At 44.5% G+C, this 26,297-nt stretch overlaps 1 protein-coding gene across 1 annotated transcript in view; it reads left to right on the forward strand.

Moving 5' to 3' along the window:
* Positions 1 to 26,297, forward strand: part of CHD1 (chromodomain helicase DNA binding protein 1) — a gene marked incomplete in the record, with an annotated part of 4,694,407 nt that overhangs the window by 2,513,051 nt on the left and 2,155,059 nt on the right. Inside the window, 1 exon segment of the mRNA XM_044063873.1 lies at positions 1,160 to 1,312. Coding sequence (XP_043919808.1) covers positions 1,160 to 1,312 — 153 coding nt within the window.

Genomic DNA, 26,297 nt, shown 5'->3' on the forward strand with positions numbered 1-26,297 from the left:
TTTACTTATTTTTTCCACATTTCTTGTTTGCTCTCATCTTGGCATTGCAGTTACCGGCCAGTAACCATAGGTTCCTGCCCGAGGGCATTACAAAAGCCTAGCCATAGTTTTTTGGCTTCGCCACCCTTTAGTAGTATGGGGACTATTGACACTGAGGTAATCCCTGGGTATATATATGTATCTCCCATCCATTGGTCAAGATTTCTCCAACAAGGCCAGCCAGGTGCTGCTCTGCTCCTACCGGGTTTGAGACCTGCTGCAAGTGTCGGGTCAGATACATTCCGATGGGGCAGTGGATTGCCAAGGATATCTGTGTCAGATGTGTTTTCTACTATTATGCAGCAGTTTGTATAACCCTCCTGTGTTTGCTTGTACTGGAAAAAAGTAGATGCCAACAAAGAGTGCCCAGGACTGAGATGAGTTTTTCAATGATACCCGAGTGGGTATGTATCATCAAAGGCCTTCATCCCGGTAGGTAGTATGTGTGGCCTTTCTCTCATCATCAAATTTGGTTTGGTGTTTGACTATGATTAAACAGCTGTCCTAAAACCAAATTTTACCTAAGCTGATAAATCTTACCAGCATTATTTTATAGTTTCTCAGTTTGCTCACTGGGAGGGGTGGAATAAGCATGTTTACTCAGCCATTATTTTGGAAGTTTGCTGGAATAACTTTGTTGAGAAACCTCTTTATCCTTGTCCTTTTCTCAGCAGTCTTTGTTGGTGGAGAATAATTTATAAAGACTGTCTTTACTGTTGTGTGCATTTCTTATAGTAAGTGCAACCTTGTTAGCTGTGAATGGTGAATGTTTTGAAAGTACAGAATTGTAATGGTCACTAATCTTTTCATTCGCTCTGCATAGCAGTAATGCATTCAATTTTCTTTATGCAGTGTTTTAATTGTTGAGCATTTTCCTTATTTTTTTAATTGCATATATTTTTGTTTAACATATAAAAAAGCTTTTATTGGTTTTACTTAATGTATTTATAGATTAAGCAGTTACTTCCTTCTCTCCCTTTTTTTTTCCCTCATATGTATGGTTCAAAAAACTACTTTCCTTTTTTGTACTTTCCCATACATGTGAATATGATTTGTAATGTTCTAATTATATACTGTTTTCCAGAGTCGAAATCTGACAGAATTTTAATTATTTTTTAAGCATTTGATCCGTAGCAGTGGAAAGCTGATTCTCTTGGATAAGCTACTAGTGCGTCTTCGTGAACGAGGCAGTAGAGTGCTCATTTTTTCTCAGATGGTACGGATGTTGGATATCCTGGCAGATTATTTAAAATACCGGCAGTTCGCATTTCAGGTAATTTTAAACCAGTGTTTTTAAAGGTGTGCAAGTCTCTTACTGGCATGATAAATTGCAATGTTTCTTGCTATGCATTAGGACTTCCATTGAACCCACTTTGTCTGAAAAAATATAAATTTGGGATGGCTGTATCATTTACAGCAATATGTTTAGCCGTTCTTGTGAGTGGGGAGCTTTCCAGTAGACATCCTACTTTTGAAACTTTGTGTAATTCACCTGCTGTGGTCATGTGAAATTTTATAATTCTTTTGTTGACTGTGTTTTCATAACCGTTGTAAAACTATGGAGATAATCACCTTTTAAAAAACAGAAGTGAAAAAGCAATAAGGAAAGCTGACAATGCAGTATGCTTTTTTGCCACTTAAAAACAGTACATGTTGGGATTTTAACTCATGCAAAGTATTGTTTGAGATTTCATTATGAAACTCTCAGGAAGTAAGAACAAAGACGTTCATCTACAAAACACAGATTTGACTGCTGCTGTTACATTGGAGATGTCAGTGTAGCACAACACTAATTTGACCATGCCTATCTACTTGCACCATTTTATGATATTTTATTTGTGATATGATGCAGAGTAAATATATGCACTTGCATGTAGTTCTCTGGTTGCATTCTTAATTTGGAAAAAGTGTATGTTCTTAAATTCCTTGATTACAAAATAGGTGCTGAACAAAGATTATTGCGCATTTTTCCTCACTGTTAGGCTCTGGTCTCCCACTTGAGCGTAACGTAACAGTAGCCACCACAGAACGGAGTCTAAAGATTTTTCACAGCTTTAAAAGGTACTATACTCTTCATTGTCTCACAGGCCACACAGGTACGTGTACAGAGTGTGGAAGAGTGAAGAGTATGATATATTGCTTTTAAAGCCATTCATTTATCAGATGTTGTTCTGCTTGATTTTTTTGTGACTAATGCTGTTTAACGTTTTTCAAAACTTTAAAACACTTTGCATTCTTCCACTTTTTCTGTAAATGGTAGAATGTAGGTTAGTTAAAGCTGTAGGCACTACAAAGTTTTATGATCAGTCTCCGAGATTATAGCCAGATTATCTTTATTTAGATCATTGTTGCAGTAGTCCTGACTACTGAGATTTTGCTGCAGAAGGCCTGGACATGTGGCCTGAATTCTCTAGCTCAGCACCCTACTCTCTGGGACACCAGGGTATTCTCCAGTATAAAATGAGTATCCAGTCTCACCATTTTAGATCTGTCTTGTGACAAGCTTGCACTATATGCTTCACAGCATTGGCATCAGTAGTCTGTCATAGTTCCGTCTCTTCCAAAGTTCAGAATTTAAATGTCCTGCAAGGGAGCCTCTTTATCTTCTTTATAGTATTTTCATATTTATTTCTGATTAGAGTATAATTTTTGATTGTGGTTGATGTCAGTGACTAAAAAATGCAGATGCTTATTTGATATGGAGATTCTCCACAAAGAATTTATAGCCATAGTGTATTGTGTTTAGCCTCAGAGCTCAATTTCAAAGACTGAAGGTCTGTCAAGTATTCATTCTTGAAACACCAAGAAGTAGGCAACATTCCCTGCAGAACTACTTGGAAAGGAAGAGGAGGAAGGCTTTCAATCAGTCTGTGATAGTATCTTAAAATTCTCCTTTAGCCTTCGAAATTCCCACCTCCCAAAAACAAGTGTTTTATGGAAAAGATAGAAAGAAGTGGAGGTATTGCGACTTTGACTTTCAACTTTCCTTGACTACTTTTGGATGTAGACTCCAGGTGGTACTTTGCAGCCTTGAACCTTGCATCCGATTTGCCTGAGACCTCTAATGAATTCCCTTTGGAGGCTGTCATGCCAATGGACCTTATCTCATCTGACTGAGCTGATAAGCAGGTTTCAGCCTCAAGGTTGGGGACTCATTCTTGGGCATTCATTACCAGTTGGGGACTCATTCTTGGGCATTCATTACCAAAGTGTGTGCCACAATTTCTGAAGGGGAAAATGACCTACCTACTTGTACTGAAGAGGGATGATATTGCAGGACATCATGTGAACTTCCAAAGCAGACATCGTTAGTAAAATGACCCCAAATATGAATAGTAGAGCACCAGGCCTGAACTTCCTTTAGGCATCTGAGTCGCAGGTGTTGGGTAGGTTGATATCATAATGTTCCTATGCTGCTGTCGCACGTACCTTCGCACTAGCAGCTAACTTTTGTAAAATGGCTGGACCTGTGAGTCAACCAGAGGGAGAGACCTCCCTCATGTTATAGATACAGCAGCATATAGAAGAGGACATCTATAGTTATACTAAGATTTTACACAAGTATATTTTCTTTTTTACCCCCAGCCTCAGGCACAGTGTATCACATCACCCTGGTTTAAAAGATGTCCTTCAAGGATGCATCTGCAGTCCTTACAAATGGGTTGTCCTGTCGTCAGGCAGCCCTTCGGTCGGCCGGATTCCAAAGTCTGGGTCTGGCCTCGGCTGGTGTCGCACTTCACCCAACGTCATAGCTGCAGTTATTCGGGTATAAAGGCATCAGCCAACGCCATTTTCCTCAGTCTTTCTTGCCGCATGGCGCCCGAAGCAGAAGCTGTTCGCAAGTGCCGGTCGGTCAGAACCAGAGATTACTACTACCGAATTCTTCTACTACTACCGAAGACTTCTAAAAGCTAAGTACCCGTTGGGGACTCTTTCTTGCCTCAGCCGATGTCAGAAAAAGTGAATAACTGTTTAACTTGTGGGAAACAAATACCTCATAAAGATTTCCACTCTTACTGCTTACCTTGTTTAGGCCCAGACCACGACGTAGCAGCTTGTCTAGCCTGTGCTTCTTTTAACCGACGGACGCTTAGACGTCGGTCGGAATTTGCTGAGGAGTTTTTCGCTCGATTTTGCTTACATTATGCCATCGGATCCTCCGACTACGCAAATATCAAAAAAGCGCAAGGAAAAGGACCGACACTCGCGATCTGCGGTTTTGGCCGAAACCGTGGTTAGGCCAACCGCGAGTGTCTCTGTTTCGGCTGAAACCGAGCAAGCGGTTCTTCCTTCAGCCGAAAACTTACCTCCTACCGAGGCCTCTTCCAACCTCGTGGAATCGGCTTCTGATTTACCTTCTGCTCAGGCAGTTTCTCAGGAATTATCTGACACTATCCCCTTGGATATCTCCACCCCTGCACGTGGAGCTGCTAGGCCACCTGCAGCCATGTCCATTAAGGCTTTTGCCAGGGCTAAAGCAGCTAAAACTACTAAATCTGTGCCTGCTAAGACCCCCTCTCACAGGCCTAGCTCTAGTTCACAAATTCTTAGTCTAGCAGAGGATCTCATTTCTTTAATCCGGGGATCCCAATCTCACACAGACAGGGCCTCTCACCCACCTCCAGAGAAGAGGCCTAGAGCAGAGCCCCCTGAACCAGTTTCTACAGATGATTCCTCTGATGATTCAGACAATACTAACCCTCCAGAGGCTTCTTTCTCCCCTTATGAAGACTCTGATGCTGAAGAGTCCATCCCTTCTGCCTCTCTGCCTGAGGAATTTTCCTTTGGGGAAACCTTGCATGCTATGAGGGAACAATTTCAGTGGCAGGGCCAGGATTTCTCAGACTCTAGGAAGAGGCTTAGAACCTTTCTGCATTTACCACAACATAGGCCTTTAGCCATTCCTCCAGTTCTCTCTGTTGTAGATGATGCATTTAATGATGCTTGTACTGCTCCTGATTCACTTCCACTGGCCCCTGCTAAGCCCGATAGGTACTACAGGGTTCCGGATACTCATCACCATTTGTATAAAGCTCCTTTTGCAGATCCCGAGACTATCTCCCAGGGTCCTAAGGCTGTAGCAGCTACCTCTGCCAAAAACCCCCTCTGAAAGGGAATCCAGGTCCTTAGAGAGATGGGGTAAAAAAGTTTACACTTCTGCAACTCTTTCAGCTAGAGCATTGAACTGTCAATTCCACATGATCCAGTATCAAGAATTTATGCTAGACCAGTTAACCAAAACGTTGTCCTCAGATGAACCATTAGACAAAAAATCTGTTCAGGAAATGGTACATAACATTCAGCAGGTCAGTAACCATTCCTTAAAATGCGGCTATGATGCACTGGAAGCTTCCTTCAGATCAGCCATGACTGGCACAGTTATCAGAAGGCATGCATGGTTAAAAGAGCAGGCCTTACCAGACCATGTGAAATCCAAATTACTAGATGCTCCCATGGACAAGATCAATTTGTTTGGCTCTCCTGCACAACAGGTGCTCAAGAAGATGGAAGAGAAGGCAAAATCTGTCCAAACAGTGAAAGATTTCTTACAGGTCCAACCTCCAAGGTTTAACAGGAATTGGCCCTCCAAGAATTGGTCCTTTCCCGACTCCTCCAGAGCCCAGAGAGGCAGGAATAGGCGTTCAAGAGGCCGAAGTCAATCCAGAGGTGCCTACAGGGGATGCCAGTGGCAGGGTTAACAACCAGCGAGGTGCAGCCACGGACACAGCCACCACCACCACTACTACAGGACAATCACAGTGACTTGGTTCTAGCACCGCCTACCAGGGAACAACTAAAAGCATCCTTGGGCGGGAAGCTAGCTTTATTTTCAGTAAACTGGCATTACATCACAAGAGACAAGTGGATTTTGCAGACAATAGACCAAGGTTACAGGTTTCACTTCCATACTCTACCAGGGAAGAGAGGAATGCCAAACCTACCTCCAAATCAAAAGGCAGAAGCTCTAAAAATAAATATCTCAATTATTAAAAATGAGAGCTGTGGAAAAGGTACCATCTATGGAGCAAGGACAGGGATTTTACGCCAGACTCTTCCTGGTACCAAGAAAATAAAGCAAATGGAGACCTATTCTCGACCTGTCCGCTTTAAACACATTCCTCATTGTTCCAAAATTCAAAATGCTGACCCTACAGCAGCTTCTTCCTATGCTGGGCAAGGAGTCTTGGCTGGTAACTCTAGATCTCAAGGAGGCATACCTGCACGTCCCCATACGACCAAATTGCAGAAGATACCTCAGATTTCTTGCAGGATCAGAGCATTATCAATTCTCAGCATTGCCCTTTGGCTTATCTACTGCGCCCAGAGTGTTCACGAAATGCCTGGCATCAGTAATTGCTCATTGCAGGCTCCAGGGAATCCAAATCTACCCTTACCTGGACGACTGCCTGATACAAGCGGACAACAAAATCAAGTTAGCAGAAGACTTGAAAAGGGTCATTTACTTACTACAAGCCCTGGGATACACAGTCAATATAAACAAGTCAAGGCTGATACCATCCCAAAGGATAACCTTCTTGGGTGCAGAGCTGGACACATCGAAGCAAATGGCATTCCTAACAGTAGAAAAACAGGAGCAACTCCCTCTATACTTCTTGGCATTAACAAAGCAGAACCATCTAACAGCAAGAAAAGTCCTGCAAGCCTTGGGTTTCATGGCATCCTGCATAATATTGGTTCCACATGCCAGATTGCATATGAGAAAGTTACAGTGGTACCCAAGGAATTTATGGTCTCAGCACAAGCACAGCCTAGAAACTCAAATTCCAATAATTCCATGCCTGAAGCAAGAATTCCAATGGTGGGCTCAGGCCTGTCAATCAAACAAAGGATTGCCCTTCCACAACACTCAACCAAGCCAAACCATTACCACGGACGCCTCAGACCTCGGTTGGGGGGCCCACATGCTAGACAAGTGCATACAAGGCTTATGGACTCAAGACCAGCTGCACCTACACATAAATCAAAAGGAAATGCTGGCAGTAAAACTGGCAATTCAGACATTCAGACCATTTCTTTGACCAGGTCAACTGTTGATAAGGACAGACAACACCACAGTTATGTGGTACATCAACAAACAGGGAGGCACACATTCGTACCCTCTATGCCGGATGGCAATGGATCTCTGGAATGTGGCCCTGAGTTACAACGTTCAGTTACAAGCAATTTTTGTACCAGGAAAAGAAAACATTCTAGCAGACATACTAAGCAGGACTACCACGGATGCCCACGAATGGATACTGCATCCGGACATCTTCAAAACCATTACAAGAAAATGGGGACTCCCTCAAATAGACTTATTTGCATCCCCACGCAATCACCAACTAAAGAAATTCTGCACAAGGACGTACCACCCACTTGCTTGGAAGGTGGACTCCCTATCTTTCAGTTGGAAAAACCTGACAGATTATGCATTCCCACCACTTCCTTTGATGCACAAGGTGCTATTGAAGATCAAGGAGGACCGTCCAAGGATCATCCTGATAGCTCCAGACTGGCCAAGACAACATTGGTACCCATTACTGAGGAGCATGTCTCGGGAACAAATATGGCACCTACCCCTTGTTCCCTTGCTGTTAACACAGAACAACTACAACACCCTGCATCCAAACCTGAAAACACTGCAGCTAACTGCCTGGAACATTGCATAAGAACAAATAACCCAAATTTATCCCAAAGGGTAAAAGACATTATCTTGGAGGCTCGCAGACCCTCAACAAGAAAGAATTATTCAGCAAAATGGAAAAGATATTTCATTTGGAGTACTGCAAAAGGAGAAAATGTGTCACTGGTAAACATAGCCAACATCCTGGAATACTTGGCAGAGCTCTTCCACAAAGGCCTGTCCTATTCTTCCATCAAGATTCATGCATCAGCTATTTCAGCAGAATACGACTTGATCCTCCAGTCTTCTCACATCCTCTGCTCAGGCAGTTTCTGAGAGGAATTAAAATGTAAAACCCTAGGAAGCCACCATTGCCAGCATGGGACTTGAACTTTGTGGTAGAAAAATTGACACTTCCTCCTTTCGAACCAGCAGCAACAGCAGAATTACAATACTTATCATGGAAAACTGCTTTCCTGTTGGCAATCACTTCAGCAAGAAGGGTATCTGAGCTACAGGCACTAATGGCAGTACAGCCCTTCCTGATCTTCTACCAAGATAGAGTATCCATGAGAACTAATCCTACTTTTATGCCTAAGGTGGTCTCCAGAGTGTCTTTGAATCAGGCTATCCACCTACCTACATTCTTCCCCAACCCTCAGAACAGGGGAGAAAGGCTGTTGCATACCTTGGATGTGCATAGACAATTACGCTACTACCTGGACAGGACCAAGGGCAATAGGAAAACTGACCAGCTACTGGTAGCATATGCAACAGGAATGGAAGGAAAAGCAATTTCAAAACAGACAATCTCTAAGTGGATAGGAAATTGCATTAGATTTTGTTACTCCTACCATGGAAAGAAAACTCCAGAAAACATCAGGCCTCACTCTACAAGGGCTACAGCCACTACCACAGCTTTTCTACGAGGAGTGGCTACCAAAGACATTTTAGAGGCTGCTACTTGGAGCTCCGTGCATACATTTGCCAAGCATTATAATTTACCTTTATACTCCAGATCCCGAGCAGGTTTTGCCACTGCTGTTTTGCAAGGGATCTTAACTACACCATAATTTTATTTCTCCTCCTCCCCAGTTTTGCTATGGTATTCTACCCATTTGTAAGGACTGCAGATGCATCCTTGAAGGACATAGTACAGTTTTGTACCTACCATAAATGTAGATGTCCAATAGGAATGCATCTGCAGTCAGGATTACCCACCCACCTTCCCCTCTGTGGTACTCCTAGGGTATTTGCCCATCTTGTAGCTAGCTGGGGGAATCTATTATGGTGTATTTGTTTGTATATATGTACATACATGCCTATTTTTTGTTTGCTCTCTACTATTTGGAATCATTTGCATTTATCCAAATTTAGCCTTCCTAGAGGGCACCTGGCATCTGGCGCAAGAAATACTGAGGAAAATGGCGTCGGCTGATGCCTTTATACCCGAATAACTGCAGCTATGACGTCGGGTGAAGTGCGACACCAGCCGAGGCCAGACCCAGACTTTGGAATCCGACCGACCGAAGGACTGCCTGACGACAGGACAACCCATTTGTAAGGACTGCAGATGCATTCCTATCGGACATCTACATTTATGGTAGGTACAAAACTGTACTTTCTAGCAGGAGTTAAAAAGCCTGCAGTAAAGTACATCTGTGTCTTGATTTCCCTCTGGTAAAAGGAAGAGGGAGCACTTCCTGAAATGGTAGAAGCGAGCTTTTTTTGTTGTTATTTATGGGGAAGACCTAGATTATTACTCACAATTAAACTTCACTCGATGGGTTGCCTACTGGCTTACGGACAGAACCCAGAGTGTAAAAGTATCCGACTCCAAATCCAGCTCCAGACAAGTGAAAGTGGAGTATCTCAGGGTTCAGTCCTGGGACCGCTCTTGTTTGGCATTTACTTATCTGAAGTACAGGCCAACACTAAGGGACTCTGGCTAGCAAAGTTCACAGGTCACTGCAAACTGGGTGCCATTATTGAATCCCCAAATTATATGGATATTCTACAAAAGGGCCTTACAAAAACAGATGCTTGGTGCCAGAGCCATGGGCTCAAGCTTAATGCCAAGAAATGTATAGATGTTCTTTGTGTTTCACTGTTGCAGTCATCACACTTGGGGGTTATCTGCCTGCAGGTAGCCCTCAGTCGGCCCGAATACCAGAGTCTTGGGATTTCTGCGTCAGATGCTGTTGCCTCTTCCATGATGTCAGGTCGTCAGTGGATTTAAAACATGCAGCCAACACCATTACATCAGTCTTTCTCGCCAAGAAGGAGCCTGAAGCAGAAGCAGTTTGCAAGTGCCAATCGGCCGCTACCTGAAATTTTCATTTTTCGAGTTTCAAACTTGAAGTCTTCTGAAGCTAAGTACCCCGTTGGGGATTCTTTTTTCTTGCTTTAACTTATGTCAGAAAAAGTTAACAATTGTCTTGCATGCGGAAAGCAAATACCTCACAGAGATTTTCATTCTTAACTGCGTCACCTGTTTAGGCCCAGACCACGACGTCCCTCGCTGTCGGTTTTGTGCCTTGCTTAACACCCTAACCATTCGTCGTTGGGCTATATTTGTAGCTAAATTCTTTTGCTCTAATTCTCCATATTGCAGAATGGCTTCGGTAAGCTGACTACCGATCTTCCGAAAAAGCCAAAGACAGAGACAGACCGCATAGGTCAAAAACTGCCGACGATGCTTCTGTTAAGCTAGTTGCCAGTCTGCCGGTACTCAGTGAAGCGACTTTGCAGCCCCCTGATGCCCATTTCTACAGATTTGCAGGCCTCTGCTGAGACCCATTCGGAGTCCTGTATGCCACAAGATGCTTCTTCGACTATGGAACCTGCGGATGTCTCTACCTTGGATGGGTCCGGAGCCGCTGTGCAGGCATCGGCTTCTGAGGGTGTATTCCAACCTATCAATATTCGTATTAAACTGGCAACTTCATTTTTAACTAAAACTACCGAGTTTCTCTGGCCCAGAGGTCTCACTACGCCTAGGAAACGAACGTCCAAACCGCATGCTCAAGCTCCCATGCCACAGAAACAAATGCTTAGAATGACTGAAGACCTTATTACTTTAAATTAGGCAAAGCCAGCCTTCCCCCTCTAAAAGACAAAGAATTGATTTTCCTTCTGATTCTACAGACCAGGAGTCTGATGGCTCTGACCCCTGTGACTACCAGGACATACCCTTACCTACTTATGAGGACTCGGATGCAGAGAATTCCATTCCCTTTGCCCCCCCCCCCCCCGCCCTGAGGACTTTTATTTCAGTGAAACCTTGCATACTCTAAGAGAGCATTTCCGCTGGGAATGCCAGGACTACCAACAGTCCAAAAAGAGACTCTGGAAATTTTTAGACTTGCCTCACCATAGGCCTCTAGCTATACCCCCTGTCCTGGATGTTGTAGATGTCTTCATGGAATCCAGTCTTCCCCCTGATACTTTACCACCAGCTCCTAGAAAGCCTGACAGGTACTACAGGGTACCCGACTCCCGCAAATTTCTTACTAAAAATCCCACTGCGGGTCCAGAGACCATTTCCCTGGGACCTAAATGTATTAAGGATACTACAGCCAAAAACCCTACCCCTTCGGACAGGGATTCTAGAGCTTTAGACAGATGGGGTAAGAAGGTGTATACCTCTGCAACTCTTGCCATCAGGGCTTTAAATTGCCAGTTTCACATGTTGAAGTACCTGCAACATATTATAGAACTAATTAAACAGAAAATGTTGTTGATTCCTGATTGTGCAGAAAATAAAGACTTACAAGAGTTAATGCATTCGGCAAACCAAGTTGGTAAACATGCTTTGCAGAGTGGTTTTGATGCCTTAGAAGCATCTTACAGGGCTGCTGTCACTGGGTCTGTTCTGAGAAAGGCATGCTTGGCTGAAGGAACAAATCTTGCCAGACCATATCAAAGCAAAATTACTAGATGCTTCATTAAACAAAGACTGTTTGTTTGGCTCCAAAGCAGAAGTTCTTAAAAAGATGGAGGAAAAAGCTAAATCTATGCAAACTGTTAGATTTCTTACAGGTACAGCCACCTAGATATCCAGTAGACATTGGCCTTCAAAAAATGGTCCTTTTTCCAGTCCCTCCCAGACCTTCTCAGTCCAAACCCAGGGGCAACAGACCACAAAGACTACAGTCTCAGTGTATGCACAGGTCTAAACAATGGAGTGCTCCCTCCTCAAAAACAGGGAGTGGTAAGCCACCCCCTTATGGAAAAAGTTCACAATGACTTGTCCTTAATCCTTCCCAGCCATGCCCAAGTACTTGCACCACTAGGAGGAAAACTCGCCCTGCATGCAAAAAAACTGGGAGTATATTACCCAGGACTGATGGGTCGTAAACATTGTATCTCAGGGGTACAGATTCTACTTCCACTCACTGCCCGCCCCAAGCGGATTGCCAGACCTTCCTCCAAACCAGTGGGCAGAGGCGCAAAAGCAAGTACTTTCTCTTCTCAGTATCAGGGATATTCAACCTGTTCCAACAGAGCAAAGGGGACAGGGTTTCTACTCCAGACTGTTCCTGGTGCCCAGAAAACTCTTGGCACCCTGATGTTCATTGTGTTACCCTGCTGCAGTCATCACACTTGGGTTATCCTGCCATCAGGCGGTCCCGCAGTCGGCCTGAGTTCCAAAGTCTTGGTCCGGCGTCGGTTGCTGTTGCTTCTTCCCTGACATCAGAGCGCCTGGGGTATATAAGAGGCATCCAACGCCATTTTGTTCCGTTTTCTTGCAGCACGGTGCCCAAAGCAGAAGCAGTTCGCAAGTGCCGGTCGGCCGACACCTGAGATTTTCGATTTGAATTTCAGTCCGAAGTCTTCAATAAAGCTAAGTACCCCATTGGGGAACCTTTTCTTGCCTCATTCTGATGTCAGAAAAAGTTAACAATTGCATTTCTTGTGGGAAGCAAATACCTCATAAGGACTTCCATTCCTATTGTATTCCTTGCCTAGGCCCAGACCACAACATCACAGGTTGTCTGTTTTGTGCTAGGTTTAATAAACGAACTATCAAACGCCGTTTTGACTTCGCACGACATTACTTTGGTAGGAAATTTAATTATATCATGCCGTCGAAGCAGCCGATGACTGGCATGCATAAAAAACGCAACTATAAGGACAGGCAGCCTAGGAACAAGCCAGACTCCGAGTCCTCTGCTGGGCCTGTCGCCGGTTCTCCGGTTTTCAGTGAGGCGCCTATGCAGCCCCTGACAACCGCAGAACTGGAACCCCAGACAGCTGCGGATTCTCTAGCGGAGTCTACTAGGCCGACGCAGCCATCTTCATTAGGCCCTTCCGACACCGGAGAAGAAGTAGACCCCGGTACAGTGAAAACACCTTAGATTGCAGAAGATGTCTTCAGACCGACTACACTCACTATTAAGTCTTATGCTAAGCTTAAAACTCCTTTAAAAGCAAAGAAGACTGTACATCAGTCTACAGTTCAAGGCCCCATGCCTAAGAAACAGATGCTTAAGATGGCTGAAGATTTGATTACCCTAATCGGGTTACCATCCCCCTCCTGATAAAAGACCAAGGCAAGAGGAGGATTATGCTTCCTCTGACCAGGTTTCAATTTCCTCAGATTCTTCTGAGGAACATGATTACACTTTTCCATCTTATGAAGACTCTATTCCCTCAGCATCTCCCCCTGAAGACTACTCTTTTGGGGAAACTTTACATACCTTGAGGGAACATTTCCACTGGGAAGGCCAGGACTACTCTGATTCTAAGAAAAGGCTCCGAGAGTTCCTTTTACTACCCCAGCACAGATCTCTTGCTATCCCTCCAGTTTTGGATATTGTGGATGATGTTTACTTGAGTCTAGTCTAAATCCAGACTCTCTACCTCCTGCTCCAGCCAAACCAGACAGATACTACAGAGTACCTGACTCTCACAAATTCCTTTATAAAAGCCCTGTGGCTGACCCAGAAACAATTTCCCAGGGTCCTAAGGGAGCTAAAGATTGTATGGCTAAAAATCCTGTGCCCTCTGGAAGGGATTCCAGAGCCCTAGGTAGATGGGGAAAGAAAATATACACCTCAGCAACTCTGGCTATGAGAGCATTAAATTGTCATTTTCACATGCTGAAATATCAGCAATTCCTAATGTCTCAATTAAAACAAAAAATGAGCACACATACTGAACAGTCTGAATTCAAGGAAATGCAGGATATGTTGCATGCAGCTGAACAGGTGGGCAAACATACTTTACAATGTGGATTTGATTCATTGGAAGCTTCCTGTAGAGCAGCTGTTACTGGCTCTGTCATACGTAGACATGCTTGGTTAAAAGAACAAACCATTCCTGATCATGTTAAAGCAAAATTATTGGATGCACCTTTACAGCAGGATGTATTATTTGGTGTCAAAGCAGAAGAGGTTTTAAAGAAAATGGGAGGATAAGGCAAAGTCTACGCAGACGGTCAAGGATTTTTTTGCAGGTACAAACCCCGTCATTTCAGCAGAAATTGGCCAACGAAAAACTGGTCCTTTCCAGCTTCTGACAGATCACAGAGAGGCAAATACAGACGCCCAAGGGGCAGAGGTCAGTCACAAGGCCTTTACAAACCTCGCCAATGGGGTACTGCTACCCAGAAAGGAGGCGAAGACAGGCCCCAGGCTAGCAGAAGACAAACACAATGACTCAATCCTCAAACTACCAAGCAAATCTCTCCTGTCAGCTCCCTTAAGAGGAAAATTAGCATTTTTGGCAGACAACTGGCACATCATCACAAAAGACAAATGGGTTCTAGACATTGTCTCTCAAGGATACAGATTCCACTTTCATACCTTACCAAGGATAAAAGGAATGCCAAACCTGCCACCAAATCAATGGGCAGAGGCACAAAAACAAATTACAGCTCTCATGGACATGAGAGCCATTCAACAGGTACCTACACAGGAGCAAGGATAAGGATTTTACTCAAGACTCTTTCTAGTCCCAAGAAAGGACAAAGCATGGAGACCCTTTCTGGATCTTTCAATTCTGAACACCTATCTGCAAGTACCAAAATTCAAGATGCTAACACTACAGCAGCTTCTTCCCATGCTGGGCAAGAATGCTTGGCTAGTAACGTTGGACCTCAAGGAGGCATACCTGCATGTCCCTATCAGACAAAATTGCAGAAGATACCTCCGCTTCATTGCAGGTTCAACGCATTATCAATTCTCTGCACTGCCCTTTGGCTTATCTACTGCGCCCAGGGTCTTCAAAAAATGCCTGGCACCAGTAATTGCATACTGCAGACAAAGAGGAATTCAAATGTACCCATACCTGGACGACTGCCTTATTCAAGCAGAAAGCAAGGACATTCTTTTAAAGCATCTGGCATTTGTCAAACACCTTCTAAATTGCCTAGGGTACACAGTAAACGAAAAGAAATCAAAACTAGTGCCCTCTCAAAACAATATTCCTGGGTGCCAGCTTGAATACAACGGCCCAGATGGTTTATCTCACGCCAGACAAGAAACAACAGCTGACTCAGTATTTCAAAATAATGGCAACAAAGACCCAACTCCCTGCAAGAAAAATTCTGCAGGCCTTGGGATTCATGGCATCTTGCATACTACTAATACCATTTGCAAAACTGCATATGAGGAAATTACAATGGTACCTGAAAAGCATATGGACTCAGCACAGCCACAGCTTGGAAACAATGATACCACTCATTCCCTGCCTTCAACAGGAGTTTCTATGGTGGGCACAGGCATGTCACCTCAACAAGGGTCAGCCTTTCACCTTAACCACAGCCAAGCAAACTATGACAACAGATGCATCGGACTATGCCTTGGGACCACACATGGCAGGACAGTGCATCCAGGGCAAATGGACTACAGATCAGAGGCATCTGCATATCAATCAAAAAGAAATGCTAGCAGTACAGAATGCCCTAACAGCTTTCAAGAACCTCTTACACCCAGGACAACTAATAATAAAGACGGGCAATACCACAGTAATGTGGTACATAAACAAGCAAGGGGGCACACATTCCTACCCTCTATGCAGGCAAGCAATGACCTTGTGGAATTCTGCACTGTCTTACCAGGTTCAATTACAAGCACAATTCCTGCCAGGAAAGAAAAACACATTGGCAGACGACCTATGCAAAAACATCATGGATCCACACGAGTGGAAACTAGATCCACAAGTATTTGCAATGATAGCTCAAAAATGGGGATGCCCAGACATAGATCTGTTTGCAAGCCCCCAAAACTACCAACTTCAAAAATTTTGCACAAGGACATTCCATCCACAAGCTTGGAAAATGGACGTCCTCTCATTCAGTTGGAAAACATTAACAGTGTATGCCTTTCCTCCACTGCTTCTTCTAGCAAAGGTACTGCTGAAAGTCAGATTAGAGAGGCCACAAATGATACTCATTGCACCAGACTGGCCACGCCAGCATTGGTATCCAATTTTAAGGAACATGGCCCACGGCTCACCATGGATTTTACCACGAATTCCTCACCTGCTCACCCAGCGAGACAATCAGATTCTACACAGCCAGCTCAAGACTTTAAACCTGGCTGCATGGCAAATTACCTAAACAACCAGCCAACACCTCTATCCAAAGCAGTTATGGATGTCATTCTGGAGGCCAGGAGGCCCAGCACCAGGAAAACCTATTCAGACAAATGTAAAACATTTTGCGCCTGGAACCAGGCTAAAGGCCAAAATCCCCTTGATCCAAACATTCCTCAGATTCTACAATATTTAACTGAGATGTTGCACAAAGGTCTTTCCTTTTCATCTATTAAGATCCACGCCTCAGCAATTTCAGCTCATTACAACACGGATCCTCCTTTATTCTCATATCCACTCCTAAGACAGTACCTCAGAGGGGCTAAGAACATAAGACTGCCAAGGAGAGCACCAACACCTACTTGGGATCTCAACTTTGTTCTGGAAAAGCTTATACTGCCGCCCTTTGAACCAGCTTTTTCAGCTGATTTAAAATTTCTTTCATGGAAAACCGCCCTGCTACTTGCAATAATCTCAGCTAGAAGTGTCTCAGAGCTGCAGGCACTAATGGCAGTGGAGCCTTTCCTCGTTTTTCATCAAGACAGAGTCTCTCTACGAACTAACCCTTCCTTTATGCCAAAGGTGGTATCCAGTGTGGCCCTAAACCAAACCATTCATTTGCCCACCTTTTTCCCAAATCCCCAGAGCAAAGGAGAAAGACTCATGCACTCTTTGGACATTCACAGGCAATTACGTTACTACATGGATAAAACTAAGGCTTTCAGAAATTCTGACCAGCTCTTTGTAGCCTATGCTACAGGATCACAAGGAAAAGCTATCTCAAAACAGACCATTTCTAAATGGATAGGGCATTGCATACGTTTCTGCTACACGCATTATGGGAAACCGGTACCTGCTAACATTAGGTCCCACTCCACCAGGGCTACAGCTACATCAGCAGCCTTTTTCAGGGGAGTGCCAACCAAGGATATTCTGGAAGCTGCAACTTGGGAGTTCAGTGCACACCTTCACCAAACACTATCACTTACCTCTATATTCTAAGACTAGAGCTGGTTTTGCAGGGCCTACTAGCTCCTTCTAACCCTGTTTAACTCCACCTCCCATCCTTAGCTTTGGGATTCAACCCAAGTGTGATGACTGCAGAAGAGTAACACGATGAACATCGTACAGTTTTGTAACTACCATAAATGTAGATGTTCGAGTGTTCACCCTGCTGCAGTCCAGGTTACTCTCCCTCCATCCCCTCTGAATTAGCTGAACTTATCTATACCACTCTATCCTATTCAACCTCTGTGGTGTATTTGCTTGTGCCTAAAGGTATTGTTTTATTTTTATCTAGCTATATATATATATATATATATTTTGCCTACCTATTGGGGGCACCTGACATCTGGGGCAAGAAAAACTGAAGAAAATGGCGTCTGATAACTCTTATATACCCCTGGCGCTCTGACATCAGGGAAGAAGCGACAGCAACCGACGCCGGACCAAGACTTTGGAATTCAGGCCGACTGCGGGGACCGCCTGATGGCAGGATAACCCAAGTGTGATGACTGCAGCAAGGTGAACACTCGAACATCTACATTTATGGTAGGTACATAACAGTACTTTCTGGACCTGTCCGCTCCCAACTCCTTCCTGGTGGTACCAAAATTCAAAATGCTTACATGCCAACAGCTGCTTCCTATGCTAGCTAAGGACTCCTGGCTAGTCACCCTAGACTTAAAAGAAGCTCATCTGCGCATCCCCATAAGGAAATCTTGCAGGAAATATCTACGTTTCAGGGCAGGCTCTATGCACTATCAGTTCTCTGCACTTCCCTTTGGCTTATCTACTGCACCCAGGGTATTCACAAAGTGTCTGGCTCCAGCCATTGCATACTGCAGCAGAGAAATATTAAAATTTACCCATACTTGGACGATTGTCTGATTCAGGCAGTCAGGAATTGCTACTTCAGCACCTGACGTTTGTAGAGAGACTCCTAACTTCTCTAGGGTATATCATCAAGGAAAATAAATCACATCTGGTAGGCAGCCAAAAGATTGTATTCCTGGGAGCAAGCTTGAACACAATTTCCCAGATGGTATTCCTCACTCCAGAAAAGCAGGTTTATTTGACAAATTACTTCAAACTGCTGGCCACCCAAACCCAGCTATCTGCAAGAAAAATACTGCAAGCCCTTGGGTTCATGGCCTCATGCATTCTACTAATTCCATATGCAAGACTGCATATGAGGAAACTTCAGTGGTACTGAAAAAGTCTCTGGTGTCAACATTCTCAGGACCTGGAAACAGTGATTCCTATTATTCCTTGCCTATGGGCAGAGTTCCTTTGGTGGGCAGAGGCTTGCAACCACGACAAAGGACTGCCTTTCACACAACCCCCCGCCGCCCAAACCCTGACAATAGATGCATCAGGCTATGCATGGGGGGCTCACACTGCAGGCAAATGCATTCAAGGCAAATGGAGCGCAGGACAAATTCACCTGCATGTCAATCAAAAAGAAATGTTAGCTGTACAGAATGCACTGACAGCCTTCAAATACCTTATCCTGCCAGGACAACTGTTGATAAAGACAGACAACAACACAGTTATGTGGTACATAAATAAGCAGCGGGGAACTCATTCCCTACCTCACTCTGCAGGATAGCCATGGCTCTGTGGAACACAGCCTTGAGCTATCAAGTGCACCTGCAAGCTCAGTTCCTGCCAGGCAAACAAATTTCACTGGCGACTTAAGCAGAAATCTAATGGGCCAAATGCGTGGAAACTGGAACCCAACTCATTCAGACTTCTAATACACAGGTAGGGGACACCAGAAGTGGACCTCTTTGCTTCCCCCGAAAACCATCAACTGAGCAAACTTTGCACCAGAATTCCCCACAGCCAAGCATGGAAAGTGGATGCCCTATCCTTTACATGGGAAAACCTCTCAAACTATGCCTTCCCCCTCTGCCCTTCCTTTCAAAAGTACTACTCAAGAGCAAACAGGACAGGCCAAGGACAATCTTTATTGCACCAGACTGGCACCCACTCCTACGAAGGGTGACAGCAGTGCCACCCTGGCACCTACATCAGACCCCCCTCCCTGCTGTCCCAGCAGGAGGGACAGATTTTGCATCCTCAGCTGCAAACCCTGAACCTGGCAGCCTGGTTTATTCCCTGAATACATCACCAGCAACCCTCAGCAAACAGGTGCTGGATGTTATCCTTGAGGCCAGGAGGCCTAGTACTAGGAAAGCCTATTCAGAAAAGTGGAAAAGATATTGTTTTTGGCGCCAGTCTCAAGGAAAGGGCACAGCCGTACCCACCTTACCTCAAATCCTAGATTATCTAGCAGAGCTGCTCCACAAAGGCCTATCCTTCTCATCAATTAAGTTTCATGCCTCTGCCTTCTCAGATCATTAAGTACTGAGCCACCCCTCTTCTCTCATCCTCTGATCAGATGGTTCCTGAAAGGAACTAACAATTTAAGACCCCCAAGGAGAGCTCCCACTCCAGCGTTGGAATGTAACTTTGTACTAGAGAAGGTCACGCTCCCCCGTTTTGAGCCTGCTGCTGCAGCACAGTTACAATTTCTCTCTTGGAAAACAGCCTTAATTGTAGCCATCACATCAGCAAGAGGAGTGTGAGTTACAGGCCCTTACGGCTGTGGAACCCTTCATTATCTTCCATGCGGACAGGGTTTCCCTCAGGACTAACCCATCATTTATGCCCAAGTTGGCATCCAGTGTGGCTTTAAACCAATCCATCCATTTACCAACCTTTTTTCCTAATCCTCAGAATAAAGGGGAAAGAATCCTGCCCTCCTTGGACGTGCACAGACAGCTCAGGGTTCTCCCTTGACAAGACTAAAACTTTCAGAAAATCTGACCAGCTGTTTGTCAGCTTTGCTACAGGGACAGAGGGCAAGGCCATTTCAAAGCATACCATTTCTAAATGGATAGCACACTGCATCCATTTCTGCTTCAAACACCATGGAAAACCTACCCCACAGGGCATCCGACCTCATTCCACTAGGGCTACCTCAAGCACTACAGCATTTCTCAGGGGAGTCCCTACCAGGGACATCCTGGAAGCTGCAACCTGGAGTTCTGTACACAACTTCAACAAACATTACCACTTATCTTTTATAAATCCGGAGGTCGTCAGGGTTATAAAACAAGCAGCCGTCTTCATTACATCAGTCTTTCTTGCCATGCGGTGCCCGAAGTCGTTCACAAGTGCCGGTCGGCCGACTCCTGAAATTTTCATTTTCGAGTTTCAGAACCAAAGTCTTCAACTAAAAGCTAAGTACCCCGTTAGGGAAACTTTTTCTTGCTCTTAACCGATGTCAGTAAAAGTAAATAATTGCATTACTTGTGGAAAGCAAATACCTCATAAAGATTTTCATTCGTACTGTATTCCTTGCTTAGGCCCTGACAACGACATACCTTGCTGTCGGTTTGTGCCTTATTTAAACCATGATCTATCCGTCGTCGGTATATTTACACTTCTAAATATTTTGGTGCTCAGTTCAGTTATCCTGATATGTCTTCGGTCAGTCGTCCGACTACCGACATTCTGAAAAAACGCAAAGATAGACAAAGACAGACTGCCTAGGTCCAAAGCTGCCAAGGACGCTTCTCCTAAGCTAGTCACCAGTTTGCCGGTACTCAGTGAGGCACTTTCGCAGCCCCTGATACCCGCTACTTTTGATTCACAGGCCTCTACTGAGACCCATTCGGAGTCAGGTATGCCGCAAGTTGCTTCAACTGTGGAACCTACGGATGTCTCTACCTTGGATGGGTCCGGAGCCGCTGTGCATGCACCAGCTTCTGAGGGTGTATTCAGGACTACTGACTTGCGTATTAAACTGATGCCATCTTCTTCAAGGCCTAAATCTCGAAGCATGCCTAGAAGACCGACATCCAGACCGCATGGTCAGGCCGCTATGCCTAAAAAACAAATAATAAGAATGGCTGAAGACCGTATTACTTTAATCAGGGGAAGCCAGCCTTCCCCCTCTAAGAGACCTAGGACTGAGTTTGTTTATGATACTCCGGACCAGGAGTCTGAATTTTTTGTTTCCTCTGATGACCAGAATTTACCCTTATCTACTTATGAGGATTCTGATGCTGAGGACTCTATTCTCTCTGCTTCCCCCCCAGAGGATTTCTCTTTTGGTGAAACCTTGCATACTATCAGGGAGCATTTTCATTGCGAAAGTAGGGATTTCTCCGATTCTAAAAATAAGCTTAGGGATTTCTTACTCCTGCCCCTGCACAGGCCTTTAACCGTACTTCCTGTTCTAGACATTGTTGATGATGCCTTTGCAGAATCTAACTTAGCCCCTGCCTCTTTACCTCCTGCTCCCAGAAAACCTGATTGATATTACAGGGTCCCTGACTCTCACAAGTTCCTTTTTAAAAATCCTACTGCGGATCCTGAGACCATTTCACAGGTGCCCAAGGGCATTAAAGCTACTACTGCCAAAAATCCTACCCCCTCTGATAGAGACTCCAGGGCGCTGGATAGATGGGGCAAGAAGATGTACACTTCTGCAACTTTGGCCATTAGGGCTGTAAACTGCCAGTTTCATATGTTAAAGTATCAGCAGCATATTATTAGATTGCTTAAACAGAAAATTATGTTGATTCCTGATTGTGCTGAAAATAAGGATTTATAGGATTTATTGCATTCCGCTGAAGAAGTTGGAAAACATACTTTGCAATGTTGTTTTGATTCTCTAGAGGCATCTTGCAGGGCTGCTGTAACTGGGTCTGTACTTGGAAGGCATGATTGGCTTAAGGAGCAATCCCTACCAGATTATGTTAAAGCAAAATTACTGGATGCTCCCCTAAACCTGGACCGCCTGTTTGGCGACAAGGCAGAAGAAGTTCTTAAAAAGATGGAAGAAAAAGCTAAATCTATGCAAACTGTTAAAGATTTTTTTACAAGTACAACCTCCAAGATTTAGTAGGCATTGGCCTTCCAAGAATTGGTCCTTTCCTGCCTCTTCCCAGACCTTCTCAGTCCAAACCCAGATCAAGCAGAGCTCCCAGGCTGCAGTCCCAGGGTATGCACAGGACTAAGCAGTGGGTGGCCTCCACTTCCAAATCTGGGAGCAATAAAACTCCCCTCTATGGTAAATTTTCTCAATGACTTCTTTTTAAAACTTCCAAGCACTTATCAGCTGACTGCCCCTTTGGGGGGAAAGATTGCTCTTCAAAGAACTGGGAACTCATTACCCAGGACAAATGGGTGTTAAATATAGTGTACCAGGGATACAGATTTCACTTCCACACGTTGCCAACACCAAGCGGGTGGGCAGATCTACCCCCAAATCAGTGGGCAGAGGTTCAAAAGCAAGTACTTTCTCTCTTAAGCATGGGGGCTATACAGTTGGTACCAGAAGTGGAAAAGGGACAAGGTTTTACTAGAGACTTTTCCTGGTACCCAGAAAAGACAATTCATGTCGTCCTATCCTGAACCTGTCTATTCTAAACACCTTTTTGGTGATTCCAAAATTTAAGATGCTGACTCTTCACCAGTTGCTTCCTATGCTAGGCAAAGATGCCTGGTTGGCAACACTAGATTTAAAAGAAGCATACCTGCACATCCCAATCAGGGAATCTTGCAGAAGATACCTACGCTTCAAAGCAGGCTACACAGGCTATCAGTTCTCTGCACTGCCCTTTGGCTTATCTACTGCGCTCAGGGTATTCACAAAGTGCCTAGCTCCAGTTCTTGCATTTTGTAGGCAAAAAAATATTCAAATATACCCATATCTGGACGTTTGTCTAATTCAGGCAGAAAGCCAGGACATACTTTTGAATCATCTGGCCTTCGTACAAAGGATGCTAACTTATCTGGGGTACACCATAAACGAAAAGAAATCGTACCTGGTACCCTGTCAACAAATTATATTCCTGGGAGCAAGCTTGAATACAACTTCCCAGATGGCTTTCCTCATGCCAGAGAAACAAATTCATTTGACAACCTACTTCAAACAAGTGGCCACAAAAATCCTGCTGTCTGCGAGTCAAATACTGCAAGCCTTGGGGTTCATGGCATCCTGCATTCTTCCAATTCCATATGCAAAACTGCATATGAGGAAACTACAATGGTATCTAAAAAGCCTATGGTGTCAACATTCTCAGGATCTAGAAGCAATGATTCCTATCATACCTTTCCTACGCCTAGAGTTCCTTTGGTGGGCAGAGGCCTGCCACCAAAACAAGGGACTACCATACACACTACCTTCTGCTGCCCAAACCCAAACAACAGACACATCAGACTATGCATGGGGTGCTCACCTGGCAGGGAAGTGCATTCAGGGCAAATTGAACCAAAGTCAAATGCACCTGCATGTCAATCAGAAATAATTGTTAGCTGTACATATTGCTTTGACAGCCTTCATGGACCACATTCTTCCAGGACAACTAATGGTAAATACGGACACCACCACTGTTATGTGGTACATAAACAAGCAGAGGGGTACACATTCTTACCCCCTCAGTAAACTAGCCATGGCATTGTGGAACACAGCCTTGAGCTACCAAGTGCATCTACAAGCTCAATTCCTGACAGGGAAATTAAATACACTGTCAGATGGACTAAGCAGCAATCTCATGGACCCACACGAGTGGAAACTGGAACCAAGGATTTTCAACATGTTGACAGGCAAATGGGGGAGTCCAGATATAGACCTTTTTACCTCCCCCCAGAACTACCAATTGGACAAATTTTGCACAAGGACTCCCCACAAACAAGCTTGGAAAGTGGATGCCCTGTCCTTCAGCTGGAAAAACCTGTCAGTCTATGCCTCCCCCCCCCGACTCTGCTCTCCAAAGTACTACTAAAGATCAAACAGGACAAACCAAGGATGATACTGATTGCATCATATTGGCCACGCCAACACTGGTGTACCCCCTCTTGCACAGTGTGTCATGGTTGGCCCCATGGCACCTGCCTCTCAGACTCCCTCTCTGTTATCTCAGCAAGAGAACCAGATTCTGCACCCTCAGATTCCTACACTGAACCTAGCAACCTGGCTAATTACCTAATCTCTCTTTTACCATCCCTCAGTCCACCAGTGTTGTATATCATTTTAGAGGCAAGGGGGCCTAGTACTAGAAAATCTTATGCTGAAAAATGGAAAAGATTCTGTGCCTGGAACCAATCAAAGGATGAGCACAGCAGCGCCCAATTTACCTCAGATTTTACAATACTTAACTGAGATGCTACATAAGGGCCTGTCTTTCCTCCATCAAAATTCACGCCTCAGCCATTTCAGCTCATTATAACACAGAACCTCTCCTCTTCTCTCATCCACTGCTCAAGCATTTCCTCAGAGGGGCCAAAAATTTAAGACCACCCAGGAGAGCTCCAACCCCAGCCTGGGACCTTAACTTTGTCTTGGCGAAACTCTCTTCCTTCTTTCGAGCCAGCTGCTACTGCAGAATTAAAATTTCTTTCTTGGGAAACAGCTTTCCATTTAGCAGTCACTTCAGCAAGAAGGTTGTCTGAATTACAGGCTCTTATGGCAGTGGAGCCTTTCATCATCTTTCATGTGGACAGGATATACCTCAGAACCAATCCATCCTTCATGCACAAGGTGGTATCCAGTGTGGCTCTTAATCAGTCCATTCATTTGCCAACCTTCTTTCCCAATCCACAGAACAAAGGGGAACGGATACTGCACTCCTTAGATGTGCACAGACAACTTAGATTCTACTTGGACAGGACTAAACCTCAGTGGAAATCTGAACAACTGCTGGTGGCATTTGCTGCAGGGGCAGAGGGGTAGGCTCTTTCAAAGCAAACCATTTCTAAATGGATAGGCCATTGCATTCATTTCTGCTTATAAGCACCATGGAAAACCTATCCCACAGGGGATCAGACCCCACTCAACCAGGGCTCCATCTACGTCTACATCCTTTCTCAGAGGTGTCCCTACCAGGGACATCCTAGAAGCTGCTACCTGGAGTTCTGTCCATACTTTCACCAAGCATTATCATTTGCCAATATTCTCTAAATCCAGAGCTGGCTTTGCCACTGCAGTCTTGCAGGACCTTATAGCTGGTCCTAATGCTATCTAAATTCCTCCTCCCAACCTTAGCTTTGGGAATCTACCCAAATGTGATGACTGCAACAGTGAAACTTGAAGAACGTAGTACAGTTGTGTATACTTACCATAAATGTAGATGTTAGAGTGTATTCACTGTTGCAGTCCTGGTTACCCTCCCCCCAGCCCCCTTACTTCTTTTGGCTGTACCTCTACTTTCCTTTACTATGCTATGAAGTTCTTTGGTGTATTTGCTTTTTTGTTGGAGCTATATCCTTGTATATTTCTATATTTAATTGCTTCCCATTAGGAGGGCACCTGACATTTGGGGCAAGAAAAACTGATGTAATGGCATCGGCTGCATGTTTTATACTCCTGATGACCTGACGTCACGGAAGAAGAGACAGCAACCGACGCAGGACCCAAGACTTTGTTAATCAGACCGACTCAGTGCTACTGCAAGCAAGATAACCCAAATGTGATGACTGCAAAAGTGAATACCCTAGAACATCTGCATTTATGGTAAGTGTACACAACTCTACTACTTGCTTATCTTGTTGGCAGGGTTTTCCTCGTTGTGCCTTGGAAGGAATCGGGACCCTAGCACTGCACTGTTGTGTATTATTCTCTGTTACTGCAGTGAGCTTTTCATTGCATGATCGGGCCTCTACTTTATTGAATTAAACGTATTGACCATTTCAGCCTGCTTTCCAGTGGATCTGCCCTTAGCAGTCCTCCTAACAGTATCTAAAGGCCAACAAGAAAATTCTCTCCTCTTCAAAACCTGAATTCTTCCTTGAAAAGCTTTTACAGACATCTTGTAAGCCAGCAGGCCCAGCTGCTATGAAGAATTTGATTAGCTAGCAACTGTTTGCTGTTCATCCTAGCGTTAGAAACTTGCGGATTCTGTCAGAGCTCCTAGCACTAGAGGCACAGTCTCAAATGTGGCCTTCTGTACTGGAGCCAGTACATGTGCTGTTTTTGAAATATCTGCTTGGGCATGTGTTCACAGTTATGCAAAACATTCAGTTTCACACTGTTTTCCAGGATAAGAGCAGGATTCGCTACAACCTTACTCTTGTC

The sequence above is a fragment of the Protopterus annectens genome, chromosome 2.part2, assembly GCF_019279795.1.
Source record: "Protopterus annectens isolate FY-2018-M chromosome 2.part2, PAN1.0, whole genome shotgun sequence".
Taxonomy (NCBI): Eukaryota; Metazoa; Chordata; order Ceratodontiformes; family Protopteridae; genus Protopterus; species Protopterus annectens.